At 41.8% G+C, this 21680-nt stretch overlaps 1 protein-coding gene across 2 annotated transcripts in view; it reads left to right on the top strand.

Moving 5' to 3' along the window:
- Positions 1-15145: 15145 nt before the first annotated feature.
- LOC134542275 (voltage-dependent L-type calcium channel subunit beta-2) overlaps positions 15146-21680 on the top strand; it is a 271740-nt gene continuing 265205 nt past the window's right edge. Inside the window, exon 1 of one of the 2 annotated variants that reach the window (XM_063386396.1) lies at positions 15146-15402. In XM_063386396.1, the coding sequence (XP_063242466.1) occupies positions 15325-15402 (78 nt within the window). In that variant the 5' untranslated portion in view covers positions 15146-15324. The remainder of the gene's footprint in view (positions 15403-21680) is intronic. The other variant, XM_063386399.1, reaches the window with a different exon arrangement.

Here is a 21680-nt window from a genome sequence, read left to right as displayed (position 1 = left end):
ATTAATACGAAATAAAAGGAAGTGTCGAGATATCTACTGACAACTCGCAACACGCACAGATGTCGAATAATAGCTCCAGCACCCGACATCCACTGTCAGCGTAGCATCAGAGCCTCCATGCGCTTCTATGTGCAGTATTTTGGACCATTTTTGTTTTCGGGGTGGGAGGGGGGGGGGGTAAAGCCCCAGGAAATATTTGCCTCGCCTTCTGAATAAGTCTACTCAGTTCTGGAAACGAAAGTCTGGTTGAGAAAGTGCGACGAGCAAGTTAATGATATGAAAACGATAAAAACAGAACAGAAAAAATTTCCACACGAAAATTGTTCATTATCAAACAAATTGTGAATGTTTACCCTTAAAGTTTATCATCACGTAATGAATGACAGTCCAAATTTTATGACATCGTGTTTGTAATCCTTCATAATTAGATACAATTTTCGTAACAAACTATTTGGAATGGCAATTTGTTTCAATTCATGTAGGTACCCCGGAAGGAATGCGCGATTAGCTTAGGCCGTTTTTCTGCCAAGAAATTGAGTGATTATTTCAGGGGTATGCCTACATTGATTTAAACTCACATTTAGACTTGTGTAGAACATACAATATGTACAGAAGAGCTGATCGCCATGATTTTGAACCTACTGATTCAAATTCAAGCCTGATGTGCATAAGTGCACATGTGAAACCGTCGTATTTTACACTCTGCAGCCAGTATTGGACGGTTTGAGGCCTATGTGATGTAGGCACACATTCGTGCTAATGTTGCACTACTGTAATATAAATTTAAAACATATATACCTAATTGGAAACGAATCAGGAGTTCCGTGACCTATAGGCCTACATCTTGTTCAAACTAAAGGTTGATGACTTTTTTGTCACTTGGCGTATTTGTAAAATACTTATGGTTTTAATAATATCGGTGATAAATTATTTTGGTAATACTGTTTCCTTGTTTTTAGATTATTTTCTTCTTTAAACAGTATTTTGTGTTGTGTATGACTGACTATAAACAATATTGTTGAAAGTAGACGTGAAAATTTTAAAACATGACTATGAAAAAGTAATTATATAATATTTTACTTAACAACGTGTTACATTTTAATTAGAATAGAATTTGAAAAAAATATATATTACAATAAAAAATAAGTATTACTTCACGTAGTCTATACTCTACTAGAAAGATTTTTGAAAAACTACGGGAAAATGCTGGTAGAAAAAGAGAATGAGATTTTATGGGATTTTCCATGCATTATACAAAAAAAGAGAGACAGTGTATGACTAAATCAGGTAAACACGAACCCCACCCCGAATCACCCCTTCAAGGCTTAAAACTAGTTTGTGAAATTTTGACTCAAACGAGAAGTTGTTTCTGTCACGGTCTCACTCGCTGAGTTAGATAAAGTGCCCCTCGTTGCTGTTTATCAAGAGATGATCCTGTAAACTGATTGCGATAGCGATATTTTATTTGTTGTTGGTCACAATTTCCACGCCAGAATTGTACCAAAGGTTATTTGCGAGTTGTAAAAGCTCACGCAAGTGAGCACAATCATGAGCATTTTCGTGACCTCTTACCGCTATTTGATGATATTTAGTCATTCATTATCAGTTGAGAAAATTTGTGACGAAACATGAAATGCGAGATGACTATTGTCAGTCATACATCTACCGGAAAACCCCTCGAATAATAGTAATGAGTAGAGACCCGGAAAATTCGCGGGTTCATTTCGTGTTATGCTAAAATTCAAATAATTATACCTTAGTGCTGCTTCTGTCATTGGTTCACTGTTAATTTGGAGGACTGAGGGCCAATTAGAGACCCTCACTCATAGAAGTGTCGAATCACAGGCCACCCAGTCGAGACGACTCACAAGTCAGCAGCCAATGAACAGTTGGCATTTGCCCGAGTGTTTAGAAGGATATTGGAGTCTATCCTGGAGGTCATTGAACCCGCGAATTGTCCGGGTCTCTAGTAATGAGGCGAAACTGAAATAACCAAAACGCCTTGTGAGAGAAGCCTTAACTTTGACAACAGATCAGTGTAGATATTGTCGCTGAAAAAAAAAAGTTGGTCACGAAATAGTAGAGAGTAAAAGTGACATGACGAATTGCCACTTCTTCCATAGCAACACCATTATTACATTGCCAGTGCAGTGTTGAAACCAGGTGCGCAGATCAGTAGGATTTTCAAGAAGTGGGAGGGGGGAGGAATTTCCAGGAGGGAGGCAGAGTATCGCACGTGGGTTTACTGACACGTCATCTCTGGATACTGTGCTATACTGCCCATATGTTGGCCTATATGGATGCAATAAGCAGAAAACTTTAAAAATACAAAACGTTTTTCAAACGACATAGTTTTGACACTAAACCCATTTCACAGTTACGCTTGCAAGCGCAAGCAGAACCCTCAGAGATGTAACCCCCCTTTTCCAACGTGATCAACGGTCATGGTTGAAACCTTTACGACGGTCAATGGATGGAAGATATCCAAGTATCTTCGTAAATTCACGGTTTATGCGGATACTTCCTCTGCATTGAAGCGCACAGAGTCATCTTCGAGAAGTAACAGAGCCTTTATAAAGTACTGAGATTTCCTTCCACGAGCATTCCTACCCTGTTAGGAATAGTATTCCTGTGTAGTTCCTACGAATATCTAAGTATCTGGAGATATTTTACATTATGCATACAAGTACAATGTGTGTATCGATGAACTATGACCTAGGACACCGAGTTATGATTATGGCTCAGCAGGTAGCAAGCATAAATAAATAAATAAATAAAGCTCTTCGGTTATTCAAAGTAAATTTTTCGTTGGAAAGTGCGTCAATTGATACTGCAGTTCCTTCCAAGGCGAATGTAGTGTATTAAAGTGTTTATGTTTGCTAACGGACCTGCCACACTGTCAAATCTCCGCTTCCAGCACATTCTAATATAAGCATGGTCTTACCATTCTGTAGGATTGGCCTGTGACGACACCCGAAACGTCACTTGGCAAGTCATTCATATTTGGCAGTTTAGCCGACTCGGAATTCCATGAAATATTTTGTGTACAGGAAAGGTACTAAAATATGTTGAATGTTTGTCGAAAACAGCCAAAAGAATCGAGGCCATGAAAAACGGCTCAATGAATGATTAAAATGGCGATGAACATTTTGGCGATTATAAAGTTTACAAATAAAGCTAGTATGAATGTCGTATGTTAAGTAATTTATCTATAAAAAATAATTATATGTCCCTTACTTTAAAAGGTAGCAAAACACACTTTATAATGCACCGGGTATTTATATGTTTTCAATTGACCGGTTTATTTTAAAATAAAAAAGCTAAAAAAAATTACAGGTTAAGATTTCCCACCCAGCACTGTGATGATTTTTTTTATATGACTTAAAATTTCTAATAATAAATAGCAGGACAGGAACTTTATTGGTGGAGAAATTGTGATTCAATAAGTGACTATGTTGTCAGATATAGTTGTAGACTAAGTAAGAGTGTAAAACGTCCGCCTGGGGCATAGAGCAGGGCGGTCGTAGACACGTGGCGGCTGCCCGCTACTACGTAGCTACTGCCGACACCTCCACGGGCGCACCGAGGCATAGAGCAGGGCGGTCGTAGACACGTGGCGGCTGCCCGCTACTACGTAGCTACTGCCGACACCTCCACGGGCGCACCGAGGCATAGAGCAGGGCGGTCGTAGACACGTGGCGGCTGCCCGCTACTACGTAGCTACTGACGATACCTACACGGGCGCACCGAGGCATAGAGCAGGGCGGTCGTAGACACGTGGCGGCTGCCCGCTACTACGTAGCTACTGCCGACACCTCCACGGGCGCACCGAGGCATAGAGCAGGGCGGTCGTAGACACGTGGCGGGTGGCCGCCACTACTTAGCTACTGCCGACACCTCCACGGGCGCACCGAGGCATAGAGCAGGGTGGTCGTAGACTCGTGGCGGGTGCCCGCCGCTACGTAGCTACTGCCGACACCTCCACGGGCGCACCGAGGGTATCGATCAGACCCGCACTTGCGCCCGTACTGCCCCCCCCCCCCTCACGGGGCACACGCCTCTGGCGCCGCGGCCCCCCACCACCGAGACCCGCTGTTCCCTTATGTGCCAGCTGCAGCGCGCCTCAGGGCGGCCGTGTCGAGTCGCTGCATTACGCACTCCTCGGAACTGCCATCCTAGTTGATAAACTCCGGTTACTAATTATTAGAGCCAAGGAAATTTCGCGGATTCATTTAGTCGCAAGCTAGAATGCAAATCTCCACACTGTCGCACGGTGTTCACGATTGGACCGCAGTTATCTGGACACGCCCCTCTACGACCGTGAGTCAATGATGTCCAGCTAGGAGAGAAGTAAGCGAATCAGGTAGTGCCAAATAACAAGGATAAAAATGTTCTCGCTAAGAAATCAACCAATGGGAAAATAAACATGGGTCGAGCACACCTATAACTTTGAATTCTATCCTGAGGCCAGAGGAATCTGCGAAATTTCCGGGACTCTACTAATTATTACTAGAGACCTGCAAAATTCGCGGTTTCGATGGCCTTCAGGATAGACTGCACATTCCCCCGTACACTCGGGCAAATAACGCAAGTTCATTGGCTGCCGACTTGTAAGTCGTCTCAGCTGGTTTGTCTGTTATTCGATCCTTCTCTGGTTGAGGATTTATAACTGGTTGAGATTCGTCCAGATGAACAGTAAGCCAATAGCAAAATTATCTAAAAGGTATATGTGTTTGAATTCTAGCCTATCACTGAATGAATCCGCGAATTTTGCAGGTCTCTAATTATTACACACCAAAAAAATTCGTGACCTCAATTCGTGGCAGGCTAGAATTCTAACAGTTTTACCTCTGACCTGTTTCTACGGTCGGCTCACAGTTTATGTGAAGAACTACGAGCCAATGAGAATCTCTCATAAATAAAAGTATCGAATCACTGGCAACCCAGGTTAGAAATTCCTGAAGTAAGTGACCAAGTGACCAAGTGACCAATCAGCAAGACTCTTGTCCAAGTGTTCATAAGACTGTGGAGTCTTCGACACGACGTATTTATGCTGCCCTTACAAATATTTATTGCCTTGAGGATGAACTTACAAGAATAATTAGGAGCGTTAGCCAAACATTAAAAAAAATTGTTAAGTCAAAAAATATAACAACACCCTCCCGCCCCCCCGCATGCCAGCCATGTTCGCCACAGAACACAGATCTCGCAGTTGGATTATGGCGTGGTTTCCAGTAACCCTCAACTACAGAGAACTCTTCGTTTATTGAAGGCGTAGTCTTCGTTGAAAAGGTTGGTCTAGGACACGTAGCCGTGTCTAGCCGTGACCTCGAGAAGGTGTTCACAGCAAGCCTTGCCTGTTTATTGCTTCCAGGTTTCTCCGGGAGTGGACATCGTGAGCACAGTGGTTTTTTGACGTGACAACGTCTAATAAATCGATGAACGCCGGCTGCACACACGAAAAGTGTCCCGTTACGCACATTGTCCCGTTACGCTGTGTCCCGTTACGCTCATTGTACGCTTGCGCCGCATCTATCTCTCTTCCACTCGATTGGAACAACCATCGATTTGACTTTTTCGAGGCACATTAAACTTGAAACACTCCCATTCGTTACCTACTTTTCCTATCATCGTCCTATCCTTAACAGAATAACACAGATTGGAAGAAGTTAAATAGCAAACATGTATAAAAGTTATAGTTAAAATAATCTCTTCGTTAAAGTAATAAACATATTTGAATTAATGAGTGCAAATAAAAGTAAATTTATCAATTAAATTGTAGATTTCATTTCACTCCTTTGTATCCATACAAAATAGTGATAATTCAATAAAAATGATTCAATTTTATTCATAAAAGTATGTAATCATTTCATCAATGTTTTGTTATGACGTCACGTTAAACTATCGTCCGTAAACCGACTTTACAGACGACCAATTTTTTTTTCCTTAAACATCACTTAGCGGGAAACTATGCAATGAGGTAGGTTGCCGCAGTTATCACAGTTAGGGTCCACAACCCGCAGTTTCATTTTTCGGCCCAGCCCAAAAGACATGTATGTAAATGTCCCTGCTTGATGGAACAAAAATATAATTGTATTTGTCATATGCACAACATTAAATTAAACAGATTTAACTGGCTACAATTTAAGGATTACTGTGTCTAGTATTATTAATTTTAGAACAGAAAATCTTTTTTTAATCGGAAAACCTGCCGCGCCCCTGATTTATGTCGATTTGACGTCACAGATGTGGTTTGTTAGGAACTCACTGTATTCGCCTGGCGTCCCCCTCGCCTTGCAGGTCGCGCGAATGTCCACTTGCGTCCGTTTCATTGTTTTAATGTTTTATTCCTTGGTCGATTGATTGATGTTTTCGTTAAAACACGTCATAAATACACGCATATACCTATACTATGTACCTAATACATGATACACACATGTCAAGTTTGTATGAACTACATCTTACAACTAACACGTGAGCAAACCGGCATAAAATATAGACTTATTGCAGACAATTCCTGCTGCTTCAGTGTATGAGTCATGTCGGGCTGGATGTGCGAGGAAATGTATTTATTTCAGCCCACTATAAGGATCACAATAATCCTTCGAAATAAAGCTCTCTGAAACCTCATGTTGCTGTAATTCTCTTATTCTTCCATCACTAGTGTGTGTGTGTGTGTGTGTGTGTATGTATATATATATATATATATCCTAGAAGGGAGGGACCTCCACCCTGGCTACGTTCCTGTGTGTGACCTCAGAAGTTACAAGTTACACAGCGTCGGATGTCACGGTCACGTGACCAATCAAATGCCATACCCACATCTGCACCGTCAGCTCCGACACATCAGAACAGGGGGGCGCAACTGAACAGGTGGAATATGGCCACTAAAAATACTGTGCAGTTGAGGAATGCCAACATCAAAAATTAAGTTTTCAATATGACGGAAACATCTACATTTCTTAAACATAATAACAAAAATAAAAAATAAAATTTACGTACATTCTTGATTCAGAATTTATGGAATAGTGTATTAGTAGAGTGAAGTAATTATTATAATGGCCAACTATACTATGAAATAATTTTTTCAAACGTTAAATTATTTTGGTAGCAATGAAATAAACATGGTTCCAAATCAAAATCTGTGTGTGCTTTGCTCTTGTGCATTTTTTTGCAATAGAAACTGAGGTTAAGATTTTCTGCGCTCAAACTCTGCGGCTATGCAGTTTTAAATATTTTAAATATTTGAAACGAAATATAAAGCAATTTAACATGGTGTTTTGGCTTTTCTGTAGTGAAAAAATAATTACCAGCAACGAACAACAATAAAAAAAATTCATGTTGCCAACATTGACTTTGGAAACGTTAACGACTTTCAGGTTGTTAATTTGCATCTAAAGCCCGCTGAATTCTCGGATCTCTAAGGAAAATAAGAGCAAAAGTTATAGCTCTGAGTTGCCACTGTTCCTCTTCCTCGCTGTACGCATGAGAAACGACTATGCGAGCGAAGGGCGGCAAGGCGAGCGAAGGGCGACTAGGCGAGCGAAGGTACTCGCCCCGCCTGGCGGCGTATGACCACGCAATCAGTCAAGTCGCCGCCACCGCGCGCATTGTTTTCTGACGCCGTAATTCGGTAAGAAATAATACGAAATTATCAGTATTTAAGGAGATTTTCTGTAGATAAGATAGTCAGCACCGGTAATCCGCATACTTACTCTCTTCACTTGTGGCCGGCAGGGCCACATTTTTACTTGTAATTTATTTTTGTTGCTGGTCTCTAGTTTTATATGGTTTTTTATTTCACGTATTTTTACGCCTTTTTTAATTAATGTTAATTTATCTGTAAATTTTTTTTTAAATTATATTTGTTTCTGTTAATTAGTTATACGCCTTTTGGTAGCTATCGATTATGAGTTTAAGAACATCGATTGTGTTTCACGTAAATACCACTTGGCGAGCGCCCGGGGGTTGGCTGATGACGTCAGACATTCGGCTTGCCGGGAAGAAAAAATCAGCTGGGCCGGGGAGAAGAGATTGTGGCGAGCGACCGTCGAGGAGAGAGCCATGTGACGGCGCGGACTGGTGTGCCGGACGGCAACGGGCGACGAAGAATATTGGGATGGAGGCTCCACGCTGGGTGACAGGGCAAATGGATTGCCCTGTGATACTGAACTTATCAAGGTAAAGAGAGGCCGCAATTTTGATTTTTACCCTCGTGGTGCTGCAGTGGTTTTTGGCAAACCTAGTGAACTGTGTATTTTCCCATACTAAATTTTATTTGGACGGAACTTTTATTAGCCAGTTTGGTGAAGAGGCCCATTTGTTTTCACACGTTGTTCCAGTGTGGGATTTTTTTAAAAAAAGGTCGCCCGTTTGCCTGTAGTTGCAATAAAAGTATAAGTTTGGAAGAAACGAACATTTTGCAATTTGTTTTTGAGACTTTGTCATCGGAATTTGCATACGTAAAGTTGGCATTTAGCTAATATATCAGCTTGTGCAGTATTATTAAATGTATGCGATCGGTATTGGACTACATGCGCAGCCTGATGTTGGTTGGTGCGGCCATTCTACGTTTTTATAAAATCATTGGCAAGTTAATAAAGAAGTAAGACTTTGTTTGAAGCTGATGATAAATACTTCTGTGGTAACATGGTTATGTTACGTGAAGAGTTTTTGCTACATTTCCCTTAAAAATAAGATAATTTTTTTTTGGTCATCGTTCACGCCTTTGTGAATTCGTACCTATGGCCCGGCGTGGCATTAGACTCTGGAGTTGGTGAGGAGGGTCAGGGAGCCGGCGCACGCCTAGGATATTAACTTTGTTTTTTTGGCAAGTCTTTAGCAACGAACATCTGAAGAAAGACTAAACCGTTGATTGAGAGTTTAAGAACTTTATTTAAATAATTTGTTTGTACTTCAGTATTATTTTTGTAGATTTTTTATATATTTGTATTGATTGTCTTGTTTGATTTTTGGTATTAGGGCAGTCAGTAAATTTTGATATTTTATAGTGGCCACGCCTCACGCCCTTATATATTTTTATACTTGTTGTTATCAGTATTTATATTTTTACGATTTTTTAAAGGTTATTGTTAGTATCGCAAATGGGGATAAGATGCTGCCATTATTAACGTCAGCTTTTGTAACTAAGCTTGTATGGTTATGTATAGTAAAAATTATTTTTGCAAATTTCTATTTTTTAATAACATACGTCCAAAGTCTTGCCTCTTGTTTGTTTAATGGTTACTCTGCTATTATATCCTTTGAATTTTTTGGCCTGACCCCTGGGCAGTGGTGTGGGGAATTTATATTGTTTAGCTTTTTATGCCTGGTTTTAATATTTATTTTTTTCCCTTCGCGCCCAGAGTGAGTCGGGGACGCAACCCCTCTTCCAATTAAGGAGGAAGAAGGGTTACACACTTACTGTCGCTCTGCAATCAAGGTCATGTGGTGTTACGACATAAGCACGTCTCTCCGCCGAGTCCAGCAGGGCCAGTTTTCGAGAGGTGCGACGATGAAAAAGAACATAAAAAATTGAGGGACGGGAAAAATAAGTTTTTTTTTTTTAAATTACGGTAATAAATTTTTTCAAAAATACATTTCAAGGGGCATTATTTGTTTATACTAACTATTGCATGGCGCTTAAAAATATTAGGGCTTCAACCAAATGATTTAGAAATAGATTTAAAACTCGTTTAACAAAATACAGTATAGGTACTACCGTATAAAACTGCAATACAACAATTTATTAAATTTATATCAGAAAAAATATAAACAGCTGAAGTCTATTAAAAACTTTAGTATTTAATTGCATCGGGTGGTGTTATAAAATATATAGTAAAAAAAAAAGGTTTAATTTGTAAAATTTGCTCATGTTTGATTGGAAACTTGTAATGTTTTTTTTTTGGGGGGGGGGGGGAGGGGGGACTAAAAATTATTATCTGCCCAGAGGCCAGTTGCCTGGCATCGGGATCTCAATGCATCCAATGTATGACAACTGCACCTGCACTCCTACACTAGCCTGATGGATCCCTTAGCTGAGGCATTCACTAGAAGGCATCGTAGTGGACATGGCCATCTTTGCGTTGCTTCCTAATCCTCCCAATGGATGGCGATGAATCCCTACATGCATCCACTGACTCGAGGTTGCTAGTGATGCGACACTATGTCCATTAGCTTCGGAATAGTGTTTTATTTTTTTTTGTATATAATATTACTTCAGTTTTTCGGCATAAGATTTGGTGTAAATAATAACTCAACTAGCAACAAATAAAAAAAACTTATTACAAATAACCGAAAGGCGAACCTAAACTTATAAGTGGTATTTAATGGTCATTTTGAGATTTTTAATTTTTTTAAATTCATTACAAACCTTTTTGATCACTAACATTTATAACATCCATGCTACTTTTTTTTTAATTGGTTGTTGTTATTTACGTTATGCTGAATATTCGTCGATGTCATGACTCAAAATGGCTACGTGCGCATTAGTACGACCAACTGTCAACAGGTGGTGCTAGCAGTGACAGTATTCGGACACTATCCATTCCTTATGAATGTGCCCTATACCGTGTGGCTGTGGCTGTGGACGCATCCTTTGTATTTGGATACAGCTTGAGTGTGGAAATGATACGTGTTCCTTGCCGAGTGGTCTTACTGGGCAAAGTTAATGCTACAGAATTGCTGATTGTATTGTTGAAATTAGACGAACGCTGTAGAGCACCCAATTTACTTGCTAATACAATATTACAATTAACTTGTAGTATAGTGTGAGCTAGGTACTGACAAAAAAAAACATTTGTGGTGCCACAAAACGATTTTGTCAGTATAGAACTAACCATATATTTGAGTTGACACAAAACAATTTGTGATGTCCACTAAGCTGCTTATTTATGACAGCAAGTGTTTGTTGTCACTCATAAATTGTTCTGTTGATTCGACTAATGTTTGTCGGAACCAGGTGTAGATATTAACAAAAATATTCTGTGGCAGCCTCAAATCAACAGCAAGTGACAACCCTGCTTCATTACACTACCGGCTTAATCCGTGTCTAGTCCTCGCCTACTCCGTGCCTAGTCAGTGTCTAGTCCGTGCCTAGGCCGTGCCTAGTCCGTGCCTAGTCAGTGTTCTGTCGTGCCTAGTCAGTGTCTAGTCGATGTCTAGCCCGTGCCTAGTTCGTGCCTAGTCATTGCCTAGTCCGTGCCAAGTCCGTGCCTAGCCCGTGCCTAGTCAGTGTCTAGTCTGTGCCTAGTCAGTGTTATGTCGTGCCTAGTCAGTGTCTAGTCGATGTCTAGCCCGTGCCTAGTTCGTGCCTAGTCCTTGCCTAGTCCGTGCCTAGCCCGTGCCTAGTCAGTGTCTAGTCCGTGCCTAGTCCGTGCCTAATCAGTGCTATGTCGTGCCTAGTCAGTGTCTAGTCCGTGCTTAGTCCTTGCCTAGTCAGTGTATAGTCCGTGCCTAGTCCTCACAGAGGCGCAAGACGGAGTGACCGCCAAAGTGGCTGGTCTCCGAACCACGGGACTACCAACCCGGTGTCATGCCAGGTGCTGGGGTCGACCCACTACCCACCAGCGAGCCTGGCGCCTTAGAGACATGATTGAATCAAACTGAAGTTTGAACAAATTTATTTCGGAATGAAAAATGCGTATAACAATGCAAGTTATTCCTTATTTTGAAAGAGATATTTAGGAAATGCGTTAAAGATAAGCAACATTGTGGCTGCCTGCCTGAGTAGTGACCTACAATGATGTAATTGTAAAGTGTGTAGCAGTGTTCGAAGCACATCCCTCAAGTGGTTTGTAGATATTCAGTTGGTAACATTTGAGATCTAGCAGTGAAAAGGACCATTGTGACGATGTTGAAGGCCTTGGAATAAATGTTTACCAAATGCCAAATGTCTTGCCGACTAGTCTTGAACAGGTTTTTTTTCTCTCCAAGCAAACATAAATTGTGCATAGTCGAGCAGTTTGCTGTAAGAACATGGCTCTCCGGCACACAGAGACACTCTCGGCTTCAGAAGTACGTAAATAGTATATAATAGTTCCTCCGGGGACTGGGTTCTGGGTGTGGTGTTGTGGTGTTGTCTTCCATCTTGGATTTTGACGTAACGGCGGCCATCTTTGACCTTGAACTTTGACCTTGACCTTGGCCTTTTACCTTGACTTTGGCGGCAATCTTGGATCCGCCATCTTGGATGACGTCATCGCCGCCAATTTGTTTTCTCGAACATTCTGCCATTTTGTTTTTCACCATTTTGAATGAAGACGTCACCGTTGCAATTAGCGTTATGGCCGCTATCTTGAAAAACTGTATTTATTAATGGATTTTAATAAAAAAAATTTAATTTTATAAAAAAATTAAATAATCAAAATTTTAATAAAAAATATTGAAAAACAACTGTTGCAATTTTCGTTACGGCCGCCATCTTGAAAATCCGTAGTTTTTATGTTAGAAAAACGGGAAAACTTTTAAAAATTATAATAAAAAATTATTAATCAAATTTTAATAAAATAATTTTTAAAAAACGCACTTACACCTTGAAGTCTTCAGTTCGAACCTGTAAGAGCCAAAATTAAAAAAACATCGTCGACAGATCCTTCCTCCATGGTAGCCGTCGGCAGACTAACCTCCCACCAATAATACCAAGGTATATATAGTCAGCTGGTATGACGTCATGTCAGCCATCTTGTCTTAGTCTGCTGGAAGCCACCATCTTGTTTTCGTCTGCTAGAGTGTGCTGATGTCATGTTAGTTTAATTCTTACCTGCTAGAGTGCAGTAATAATTTATTATCATTATTACTGTGACACCCGACATCTTGTCATTTGGGCGCCATCTTGGAATTGTGTAATTATTTAGCTATAAATTCGGTAAAAATTCCAAATTTCACCAAAAAAATTTGCAATCAATTTACAGATTGATTCGATCAGTTCCTGTCCTTGGTTCGATACTCGATCGATGCAATAATGTTTCATTTTATGTAAAAAATATTAATTTCAATTAATCATGTTCAAAATCCTAAAAGAGACTTAAAATCCTCTACTACCAGCCTCCAGTAAGCCATTATGACCGCCATCTTTGAAATTTGTATTTGTTGACCCATAAATTTGGAACAAAATTCTAATATTCATCGAAAAACTCACTCATTAATTAACTGATTTAATCGATGCTTGGAAAATGCACAAAATGAATTAATTCAATTTAAAATACCACAAAAGTGACAGGTTCAAGAAATAAATTACCACTATAGCAGACGAAAACAAGATGGTGGCTTCCAGCAGCCGAAGACAAGATGGCTGACATGATTTCATACCAGCTGACTATATATACCTTGGTATTAGTGGTGGAAATTAGTCTGCCAACGGCTACCATGGAGGAAGGATCTGTCGACGATTTTTTTTAATTTTAGCCCTTGCCGGGTTCAAACCGAGGACTTCAAGGCGTAAGTGCATTTTTTAAATATTATTTTATTAAAATTTGATTAATAAATTTTTATCCTAATTTTTGAAATTTTTTCAAATTTTCTAGCAAAAAATTGTAGTTTTTCAAGATGGTAGCCGTAACAAAAAGTGAAACATTCTAGAATCCAATATGGTGGTCGTAACATAAAGTGTAGCGATGATGTCATAGTCATCCAAGATGGCAGGCATTACAAAACAAGCCAAATTTCTAGAATTTCAGATGGTGATCGTAACGAAATGTGCAACGGTGTTTTTTTTAAGATTTTTCATAATTATTTGTTATGTAATTTTTTATAAATTTTAATTTTTTATTAAAATCGGATATTAAATAAAGATTTTCAAGATGGCGGACATGATGTCATACTAGCTGACGATATATATACCTTGACATAAGTGGTGGGAGGTCAGTCTGCCGGCGGCTTCCGTGGGGGAAGGACCTGTCACCATCTTTTTTTTTACCTCACCGGTTTCGAACCAGGACTCCGAGCTCCATGACATAAGTGTACATTTTTTATAATTTTTTTATTGAATTTTTATTTATCAATTTGATTGATTAATTTTTTTTAATGATTTTTATTAAAATTTCCGATTTTCTGACAAAAATTACGGAATTATAAGATGGCGGCTGTAACGAAATTTGCAACATTTGTTTTTAAATATTTTTATTAAAATTTTGATTAATTAATTTATTTTATAAATTTTAAAATGTTTTCATTAAAATCCATTTATAAATAAAGATTTTCAAAATGGCGGCCATAACGGAAATTGCAATGGTGATGTCATCAATCAAAATGGTGGTAAACAAAATGGCGGAATGTTTGAGAAAACAAAATGGCGGCGATGACATCATCCAAGATGGCAGATCCAAGGTGGCCGCCAAGGTCAAGTTCATCCAAGATGGCCGCCGCGACGTCACAATCCAAGATGGCGGACAACACCACAGCCAGAACCCAGTCCCCGTAGGAACTATTATATACTACTTATGTACTTCACAGTAAACAACAGGACATCTGCAATGGAATCACACTTTGAATATCACAAGCGTCGCACTATACGCATGCACGCAGTTTCTGCTCGCTCGCTTTAGAGCCGCCCTTGTGCCTGTCTCTCTATAGTGGTACCTCCATAGTGTCCTTGTGGGTGTCTCTCCACAGTGGTACCTTCAAGAGCGCTCTTTTGGCTGTCTCTCTATATTGGTACCTCCATAGCGTCCTTGTAGCTGTCTCTCCACAGTGGTACCTCCAATAACGCCCTTTTGGCTGTCTCTGTATAGTGGTACCTCCAGGATCACCCTTGTGGCTGTCTCTCTATAGTAGTACCTCCAAGAGCTCGAGTAAGACAGTCCGCACTGAAGAAGTAAGGGGTTCCCAATTACTACTGTTTCATGAAACATTGGTTTACTAGTGTAATAATTTTAGTTTAGCCAAGTTAATATACCAGAACCAGACCAATTGTAGAGAGGTTCAGAAATCGATCAATGATATAAACATTGAATAGCCTTATGTTAAAAAGAGTGACGTCACGCTTGATTGTTGTGGTGACGGACGCGCTGGAGGTAGGTGCGCCCTGAGCCGCGCCGAGGCGCTAACAGCTCCCTCCTGGCCGGCGGACACGCACGGCTCGCGGGTCGATAGCGCGCAGAGGCCTGGCGGAAGTGCCCGACCACCGCCGGGACCGGCCGAGGCTCCGGGCGTGTGTTCCCGGTTGCGTCCGCCGCCCCTGGCCGCGACACAGCCCAGGCCTCGCGGTGCGGGGTGCTCTTAAGGCAGCAGCCCCCGACGAGGAGGCCTTGATCAGGCGAGGTCCGCGATGTCGCCCCTGGGCCGGTGAGTGGGCGCGATGGCCTAGCGCGCGGCTCGCTCGCGGCCATGACGTCGCGGCAGCGCTCCACTGCAGTCGCCTCAGCGTCCACACCCGTCCGCGCCGACAGCTCGGAGGAGCCCCAGGTGAGTGCCCGGCGACCCGCGATCAAGGTCGAGGTCTAGCGCCGTCTCCTGTCCTAGGTCACTGTCCTTCAGGTGTTTCAAACACGCATTCCTGCTCAGCGTCCATGCGCATTTACAAACAACAAAATATAGTTAGGGCCATGCATATTTCGCGAAATGATTATGAGATTAGGTGAAAGTTAAGACACTGTAGCATTGTCTGTGTTTGATACACGTCGATTTTTACAACACCACTCACAGTAATTCAGTGAGGAAGCAAGCGCGCCCTGAGTGGCTCGGTCAAACAGGGCAACGGCTCCCTCGCAGACGGCCGCCAATCACAAGGAAGAACTCGCTAGTGCGGGTTTACCTAGTTGCAGTCTAATGGAAATACAAATTTTTTCGCAAAAAAATGCCTGCCCCTAAATGTAGTATAGGTACCTGAGGAAGAAGGTTTTCCAAAAAAAAAAATGCTGTGTTTCTTAGGGTGTTTATTACTTGCACGTAAATAAGCTGTGCTTTTTTTTCGTTTCCGGCGTTTTTGCCCTTAATAAACCTTCTCTTAGTGTGCCTTGAATACTTATTACTAGGGGCAGGCATTTTTCGCGAAATGATCTGAACACCCATTAGACTGCAACAAGGTATACCAGCACCTATGGTTTCTTCCTTTTGATTGGCGGCTACCTGGGAGAGAATTCGTTGCCTTATTTGACCGAGCCACTCAGGACGCGTTTACTTCCGCACTGCGTCACTGTGATTGTTGTTGTTACACTCAATATGTAGGCTACCTGGGAGAAACTCGCCCAATCACGAAACACAGACGATGCTATAGTGTTTTAACTTTCATCTAGTCTAGAAATCTTTTCGCGAAATCTGCATGGCCCTACTTATTACACTTTCGTGGGGCGCCAAGAAGTATTTGTGGAAGTGATGTGAGAAACGAATTTATTCCAAACACACTGCTTGTTGAACATAGCTGCAGCTGCTCAGTAACATTAATTAATTCCTCTTTGTGTACTTTCTGGATTGAGACTTATTTCTCTTCCTGAAGGTAACATTTACGATTTTGCGACTTTATTCAACTGCAGGTTCGCCTGTGATCTTGCTGCTGGCTTGTGATCTTGCAGCCAGCTTGTGATCTTGCTCCTGGCTTGTGATCTTGCTGTCGGCTTGTGATCTTGCAGCCAGCTTGTGATCTTGCTACTGGCTTGTGATCTCGCTGTCGGCTTGTGATCTTGCAGCCAGCATGTGATCTCGCTCCTGGCTTGTGATCTCGCTGCTGGCTTGTGATCTCGCTGCTGGCTTGTGATCTCGCTGCTGGCTTATGATCTCGCTGATGGCTTGTTATCTCGCTGCTGGCTTGTGATCTCGCTGCTGGCTTGTGATCTCGCTGCTGGCTTGTGATCTCGCTGCTGGCTTGTGATCTCGCTCCTGGCTTGTGATCTCGCTGCTGGCTTATGATCTCGCTGATGGCTTGTGATCTCGCTGCTGGCTTGTGATCTCGCTGCTGGCTTGTGATCTCGCGCTGCTGGCTTATGATCTCGCTGCTGGCTTGTGGTCTCGCTGCTGGCTTCTGATAGATTTATACAAACCATGCGATACATTGTTGTGTGCATTTTTTTTTGTTATTCCAACCACCGCCTTTTGATGAAATATGTTTTCTTAATTTCAATTTAATTCTGTATTCGTGATATATGTTAAAAGTTTATTTGATAAAAATAAATGATATTTAGTAATAGCTCGTTCTGTCTCATGCTGTCTTAACAGGTATATTAGCAAACAAGTCATTCTCTGCCCGTATTCACTCTATAGTGAGAACGAATTTCACAATGCGATATATTTATATTCAAAAAGGTTTTCCGTTATTGGAGGTTATTTTGTTTGTCTGTTTGGCGTTAAGTCCAACAGGTGTTTAAATTAGGGAAAATGAGACCCTTTTTTTCAGTTTATAAAATTAAAATTAGGCGGATATTTAAAATAAGATTAACAATTGATGTCGTCGGGTAAATATAGATAATGGTATTTGACCGATTACTTACAGTCATGCTCAAAAATTTACTGATTCGTAATAACAAAACTTCCTTTCACCTCCTGTATAATGTTTACATTAATTATGGCGTTAGTTTGTCGCACCAGAGTTCAAGGATGGTCTCTAGTCATGAGCTGGTTGGAGCGTCGATCACATTCTCTGTTGCGCCTTTATGGCTGAGCGGAGAGACAGAACTCTCGGGTGGATTCGTAGCAGTGATCTCGGCTCGACACTGCGCCAGCAGACATGGCCGGCATTTCCACGGACTTTGTACAGGTTTTAAGCAGGTCAGACGTGAACATTAGAGTATTATTTTGCAAAATTTCAGATCATATGTTGTACAAGTATAAAACTTTTACTTATAAGCGTTACAACCTCTTCTCACGCGAAATGCCCATATATTAAATATTTAAAATGCCATTTATTTTATTTTAATGTTTGAATATAATCATTATTATTACTTTCCATATTAAATAGAAGCTTTTTTTTAAATAAAAACCTATTCATATTCCAGAATGTTTTGTTTAGCAACTCCTTTAAATACAGGAATGTGTTTTTCAGTCGTAATGGAAAAAAAAATCAAAAGAGATAAGGCATTGTCCACGTGAATTGCCTGACGTGTCACAATCGATTGTAGCGACTTCATATCGTGCCAGGCCACCAACAGAAATGCACATAACATTTCTTCGACACTGCTACTGCCTGGTGTCGCAGATTGAAAATGTATGAACTATAGTTCACGCCAGCGAAGAACGTCTAGTCCCAGTATGTGTTGGCGCACCGTTCGGGAATGATCCTTAGATCCTTATTGGGCTAAGATCATTGGATCACGGATCGACGAGCAGAATGGTGCAAATGTCCATTAGAGGGTTTTTCAAATTTTCTCCTGAGTAATACGACTAATTTTCAGAAACAGCATACTAACGGTTTTATTTTTTCCAAAAAATTATCAATTACGTGGCAGCGGCGTGTGCAAACATGGCAATGTCAATCTTAAATTGTTATCTAGTATATTGAGAGCAGGTTTTAAGCATTCGTTTCAGAAGCATTGAGTCAAATAAAATTTTTTGTGCTTTTAACAAATTTTTCAACTGGTGCTTTCTATCATGGCAACAAAATTTCAACAAATGTTTGAATTTTTATAAATTTTCTTCAGAACAATGCGCCGGACAGTGCGCAGGGAATCCTGCCAGTAACACCGAGCCACGAGTCGCAGTGGTAACACGCTGGCCCTGGACTCGGGGTCCAGCCACACCAGTCGAGAGGTACCCCACAACTTGCCCACGTCCAGAGCTTCCCGGTATCATGGCCTGAGTTGCTGCGTCTCTACTGACCTCGCCGTCGCCAGAGATTATATACATATGTGCATACTGCCCGTGTGCACGTCGTGGTGTCGTACATTGTTACCTTAGGTCGCCCTTCGGGAATATATACTTCGCGCACCGAGTCCACGCAGTGGCTCCCGCTAGACGCAAGACACTCGCTGACCTCACAGGCTGTTGTTATCAGACAGCGACCATACTCGCACGCCACACACACTTCCCGGCACGTCCTTCCTTCCGCCCAGGAGCAACAGCTCGGACCACTGCCACTACAGGCTGGCTGTCCCGTTGTGGAGACCACCACCACAGGCTGGCTGTCCCGTGTTGTGGCGACCACCACCACAGGCTGGCTGTCCCGTTGTGGCTACCACCACCACCACCACAGGCTGGCTGTCCCGTTGTGGCTCGGTGCAGCAGTTCACTAACACATCCACAAAATATATTTTATAGGTTTTCATCAAAAAAATATTTGACAAACTATTTATCGCACTAAAAGTGTTGTAACTATATATATGTGTGTGTGTGTCTAGGTGTGTGTGTGTGTGTGTTAAACCCTGCTAGAAAAGGGGGAAGAAAAAAAAACAATGTTTATATTGTGTAAAATATGACTACCAAAACATTCCAAAAATGTGTACTAGCTTGTAGTCTGATGTGGGCGATGCAACGAAAGCCACTCCGACAAGACCAGGCTGTGTGTGGCGGGTGGTTTGACGAGTGTTGGAGCAACTCGGGGTCAGACGTGTAATGCTGCCCCTCCCGTCACGTGACCTGAGGACCAGGGCAGGCCGCGCGCTGATTCGCTGCACACCAAACTTTCCTGGTTAGATAAACGTAACGACAATATGATCGTATGAGTTATTTTTCTGGTTAAACCCGTTTGCAAAAAAAAAATATTTTATTTTTAATATACGTTTCGTAAACGCTGTGTAGAAAACGTCATACTTTATTATTTGCTCCGCTGATTTGTTAATGCGCGCAACCCCCACGTGGTCTCGTAACGTCTGGAGTCTGCCGGCCTCGAGAGCCCTGGTTCAAGGTCACGTGACGCTGCCGCGCAGCGACGCTTGCCGAGGACTGGACCGCCGCGCCGTATCAGCGGGATCACGTCGCCGGAGATTACCCGCGCTAGCGCTGATAGCAGGCCACGAGGTGGGACAGCTTGAGGCTACACTAGCTACAGAACCTGCAACGGACCACCGATGACCGAAGATGGAACAAGTAAGAGGACTCCAATTACAAATAACCCACAGTAGAAGGTTTAAAAACCATAGATAAAAAAGGTAAAGTAGACTTTTAGAAATGGTACCATAAGTTATGGGAACTGCAGAATAAAGCGATGGATGTAAGTAGATGTACGTAGATACGTAGAACACGGAAACGGAGATGAATGAAAAGTAGTTAAACGCTGAACATTATCGATAGAAAATACACACTATCTCATATATTCAAAGAGCCACGATACATTTTTGGAAATGTTAATTCGATGACGACCATAGCCCTGCTCTGGTAAAACCGAATATAATTTAAGTATGAATAATATTATTACTAAAATATTTACTGTACATGAGATAAAATTTCAGTGGAATTTAAGTGTAATCACACTGAGGTTTGGTAGTACAAGAATTAAACAAGCCAGTATTAAGTTGCATCTACCTGTGGCTTCGCACGAGAAAGAGTGACTATGTGGGAGCCCTCTGTGCTCGAGGCCTCTACATCACAGCCTGGCACTGAATCTGAGCGTGTTTATGTGCTGGAAATATGGGTTTAAATGTTCAGTATTTGAGTCCTTCCATGACTCTTCTACTTTCATTTCTTTGTTTATTCTTCTCGTTGTAGTCTTATACACAGCAGATATCATGAGCAGACTTAAGGCTCGTTCTCAAATGCCGAGTTAATTATTTCACTTCCTTGACATTAGTACTCTCAATTAACAGTCTTTCCTGTAAATATATTCCTATAGCTATCTTGCGTTAGTCGAGGTATGAAAAAATTTCCCACAAGATATTTATTAAACGATATTTTCGAACAGTAAAAGTTCACGCAATCGTTCATGATTATTACCACGATAGCATAGTGTTTAGTACATACATTTTTGGAAGGCTCCGGACACAAGCAATGCATGCAAGTTCACTAAAGTAATAAATTAACAATAGTTTTCAAATGGCAGTAATGAACAGAAACAGAGATAACCAAGAGAGCGCGTGAGACCAAGCCTTAAATGGAACGTTTTCCGACGAAAGGGGCGCCTTAACGCCGGGCTGTCTTCGCGCGGGGGAACGCTAGTTTCCCATCTCATTAACCCGCTAACGCGGCCCATTGTCTCGCGCCGCGGCGGGCGCTGGTTAGATGTGATCGATGCGCGACCCAGTTGCACGCAGCCTGCGCGACGCTCGTGCCCAGCTCGTTGCCTATCCTCGCAGGCGCGGGGTGCTCGACCCTAAAGGGGCACTGTCCGTCCAGAATATCTCTCTCCCGGGTGCATGCTCTATACTATTGTGTACAGAGTTGACGTGTAGCTACCTTGCCTACCCTCACAGGTACGGGGTGCTCGACCCTATAGAGGCACTGTTCGGCCAGGATATCTCTCTCCCGGGTGCATGCTCTATACTACCGTGTACAGAGTTAACGTGTCGCCACCTTGACTCGCACCAAGTTAATCCGTGCTCTATTCCTGGTAGTGTCTTTTCAGGATTTTTTTTTCAATTACGTAATGGAGCGAACGTCACTGTGCTTGTGGGTTCTCTCGGTCACTCATATCTCTCCCACCGTCTGTTACAGTCACACAACGTCATCCCTCCTCGTCTCCCATGACCACGGCGTTGACGTTAAGCCCTTATTCATTTTTGTGGTACATTCAGAAGTATTTCGTATTTTAAAATTAATCACGATATGCTGGTGGCCAAATAAGCTCTGTCTTTGTTTACGTTTCTCAAAAAATTCAAAAATAA

This window comes from Bacillus rossius (genome assembly GCF_032445375.1).
Source record: "Bacillus rossius redtenbacheri isolate Brsri chromosome 4 unlocalized genomic scaffold, Brsri_v3 Brsri_v3_scf4_2, whole genome shotgun sequence".
NCBI classification, from domain to species: domain Eukaryota; kingdom Metazoa; phylum Arthropoda; class Insecta; order Phasmatodea; family Bacillidae; genus Bacillus; species Bacillus rossius.
The sequence above is the reverse complement of the archived record's forward strand: the minus strand, read 5'-3'. Positions and strand labels throughout refer to the sequence as shown.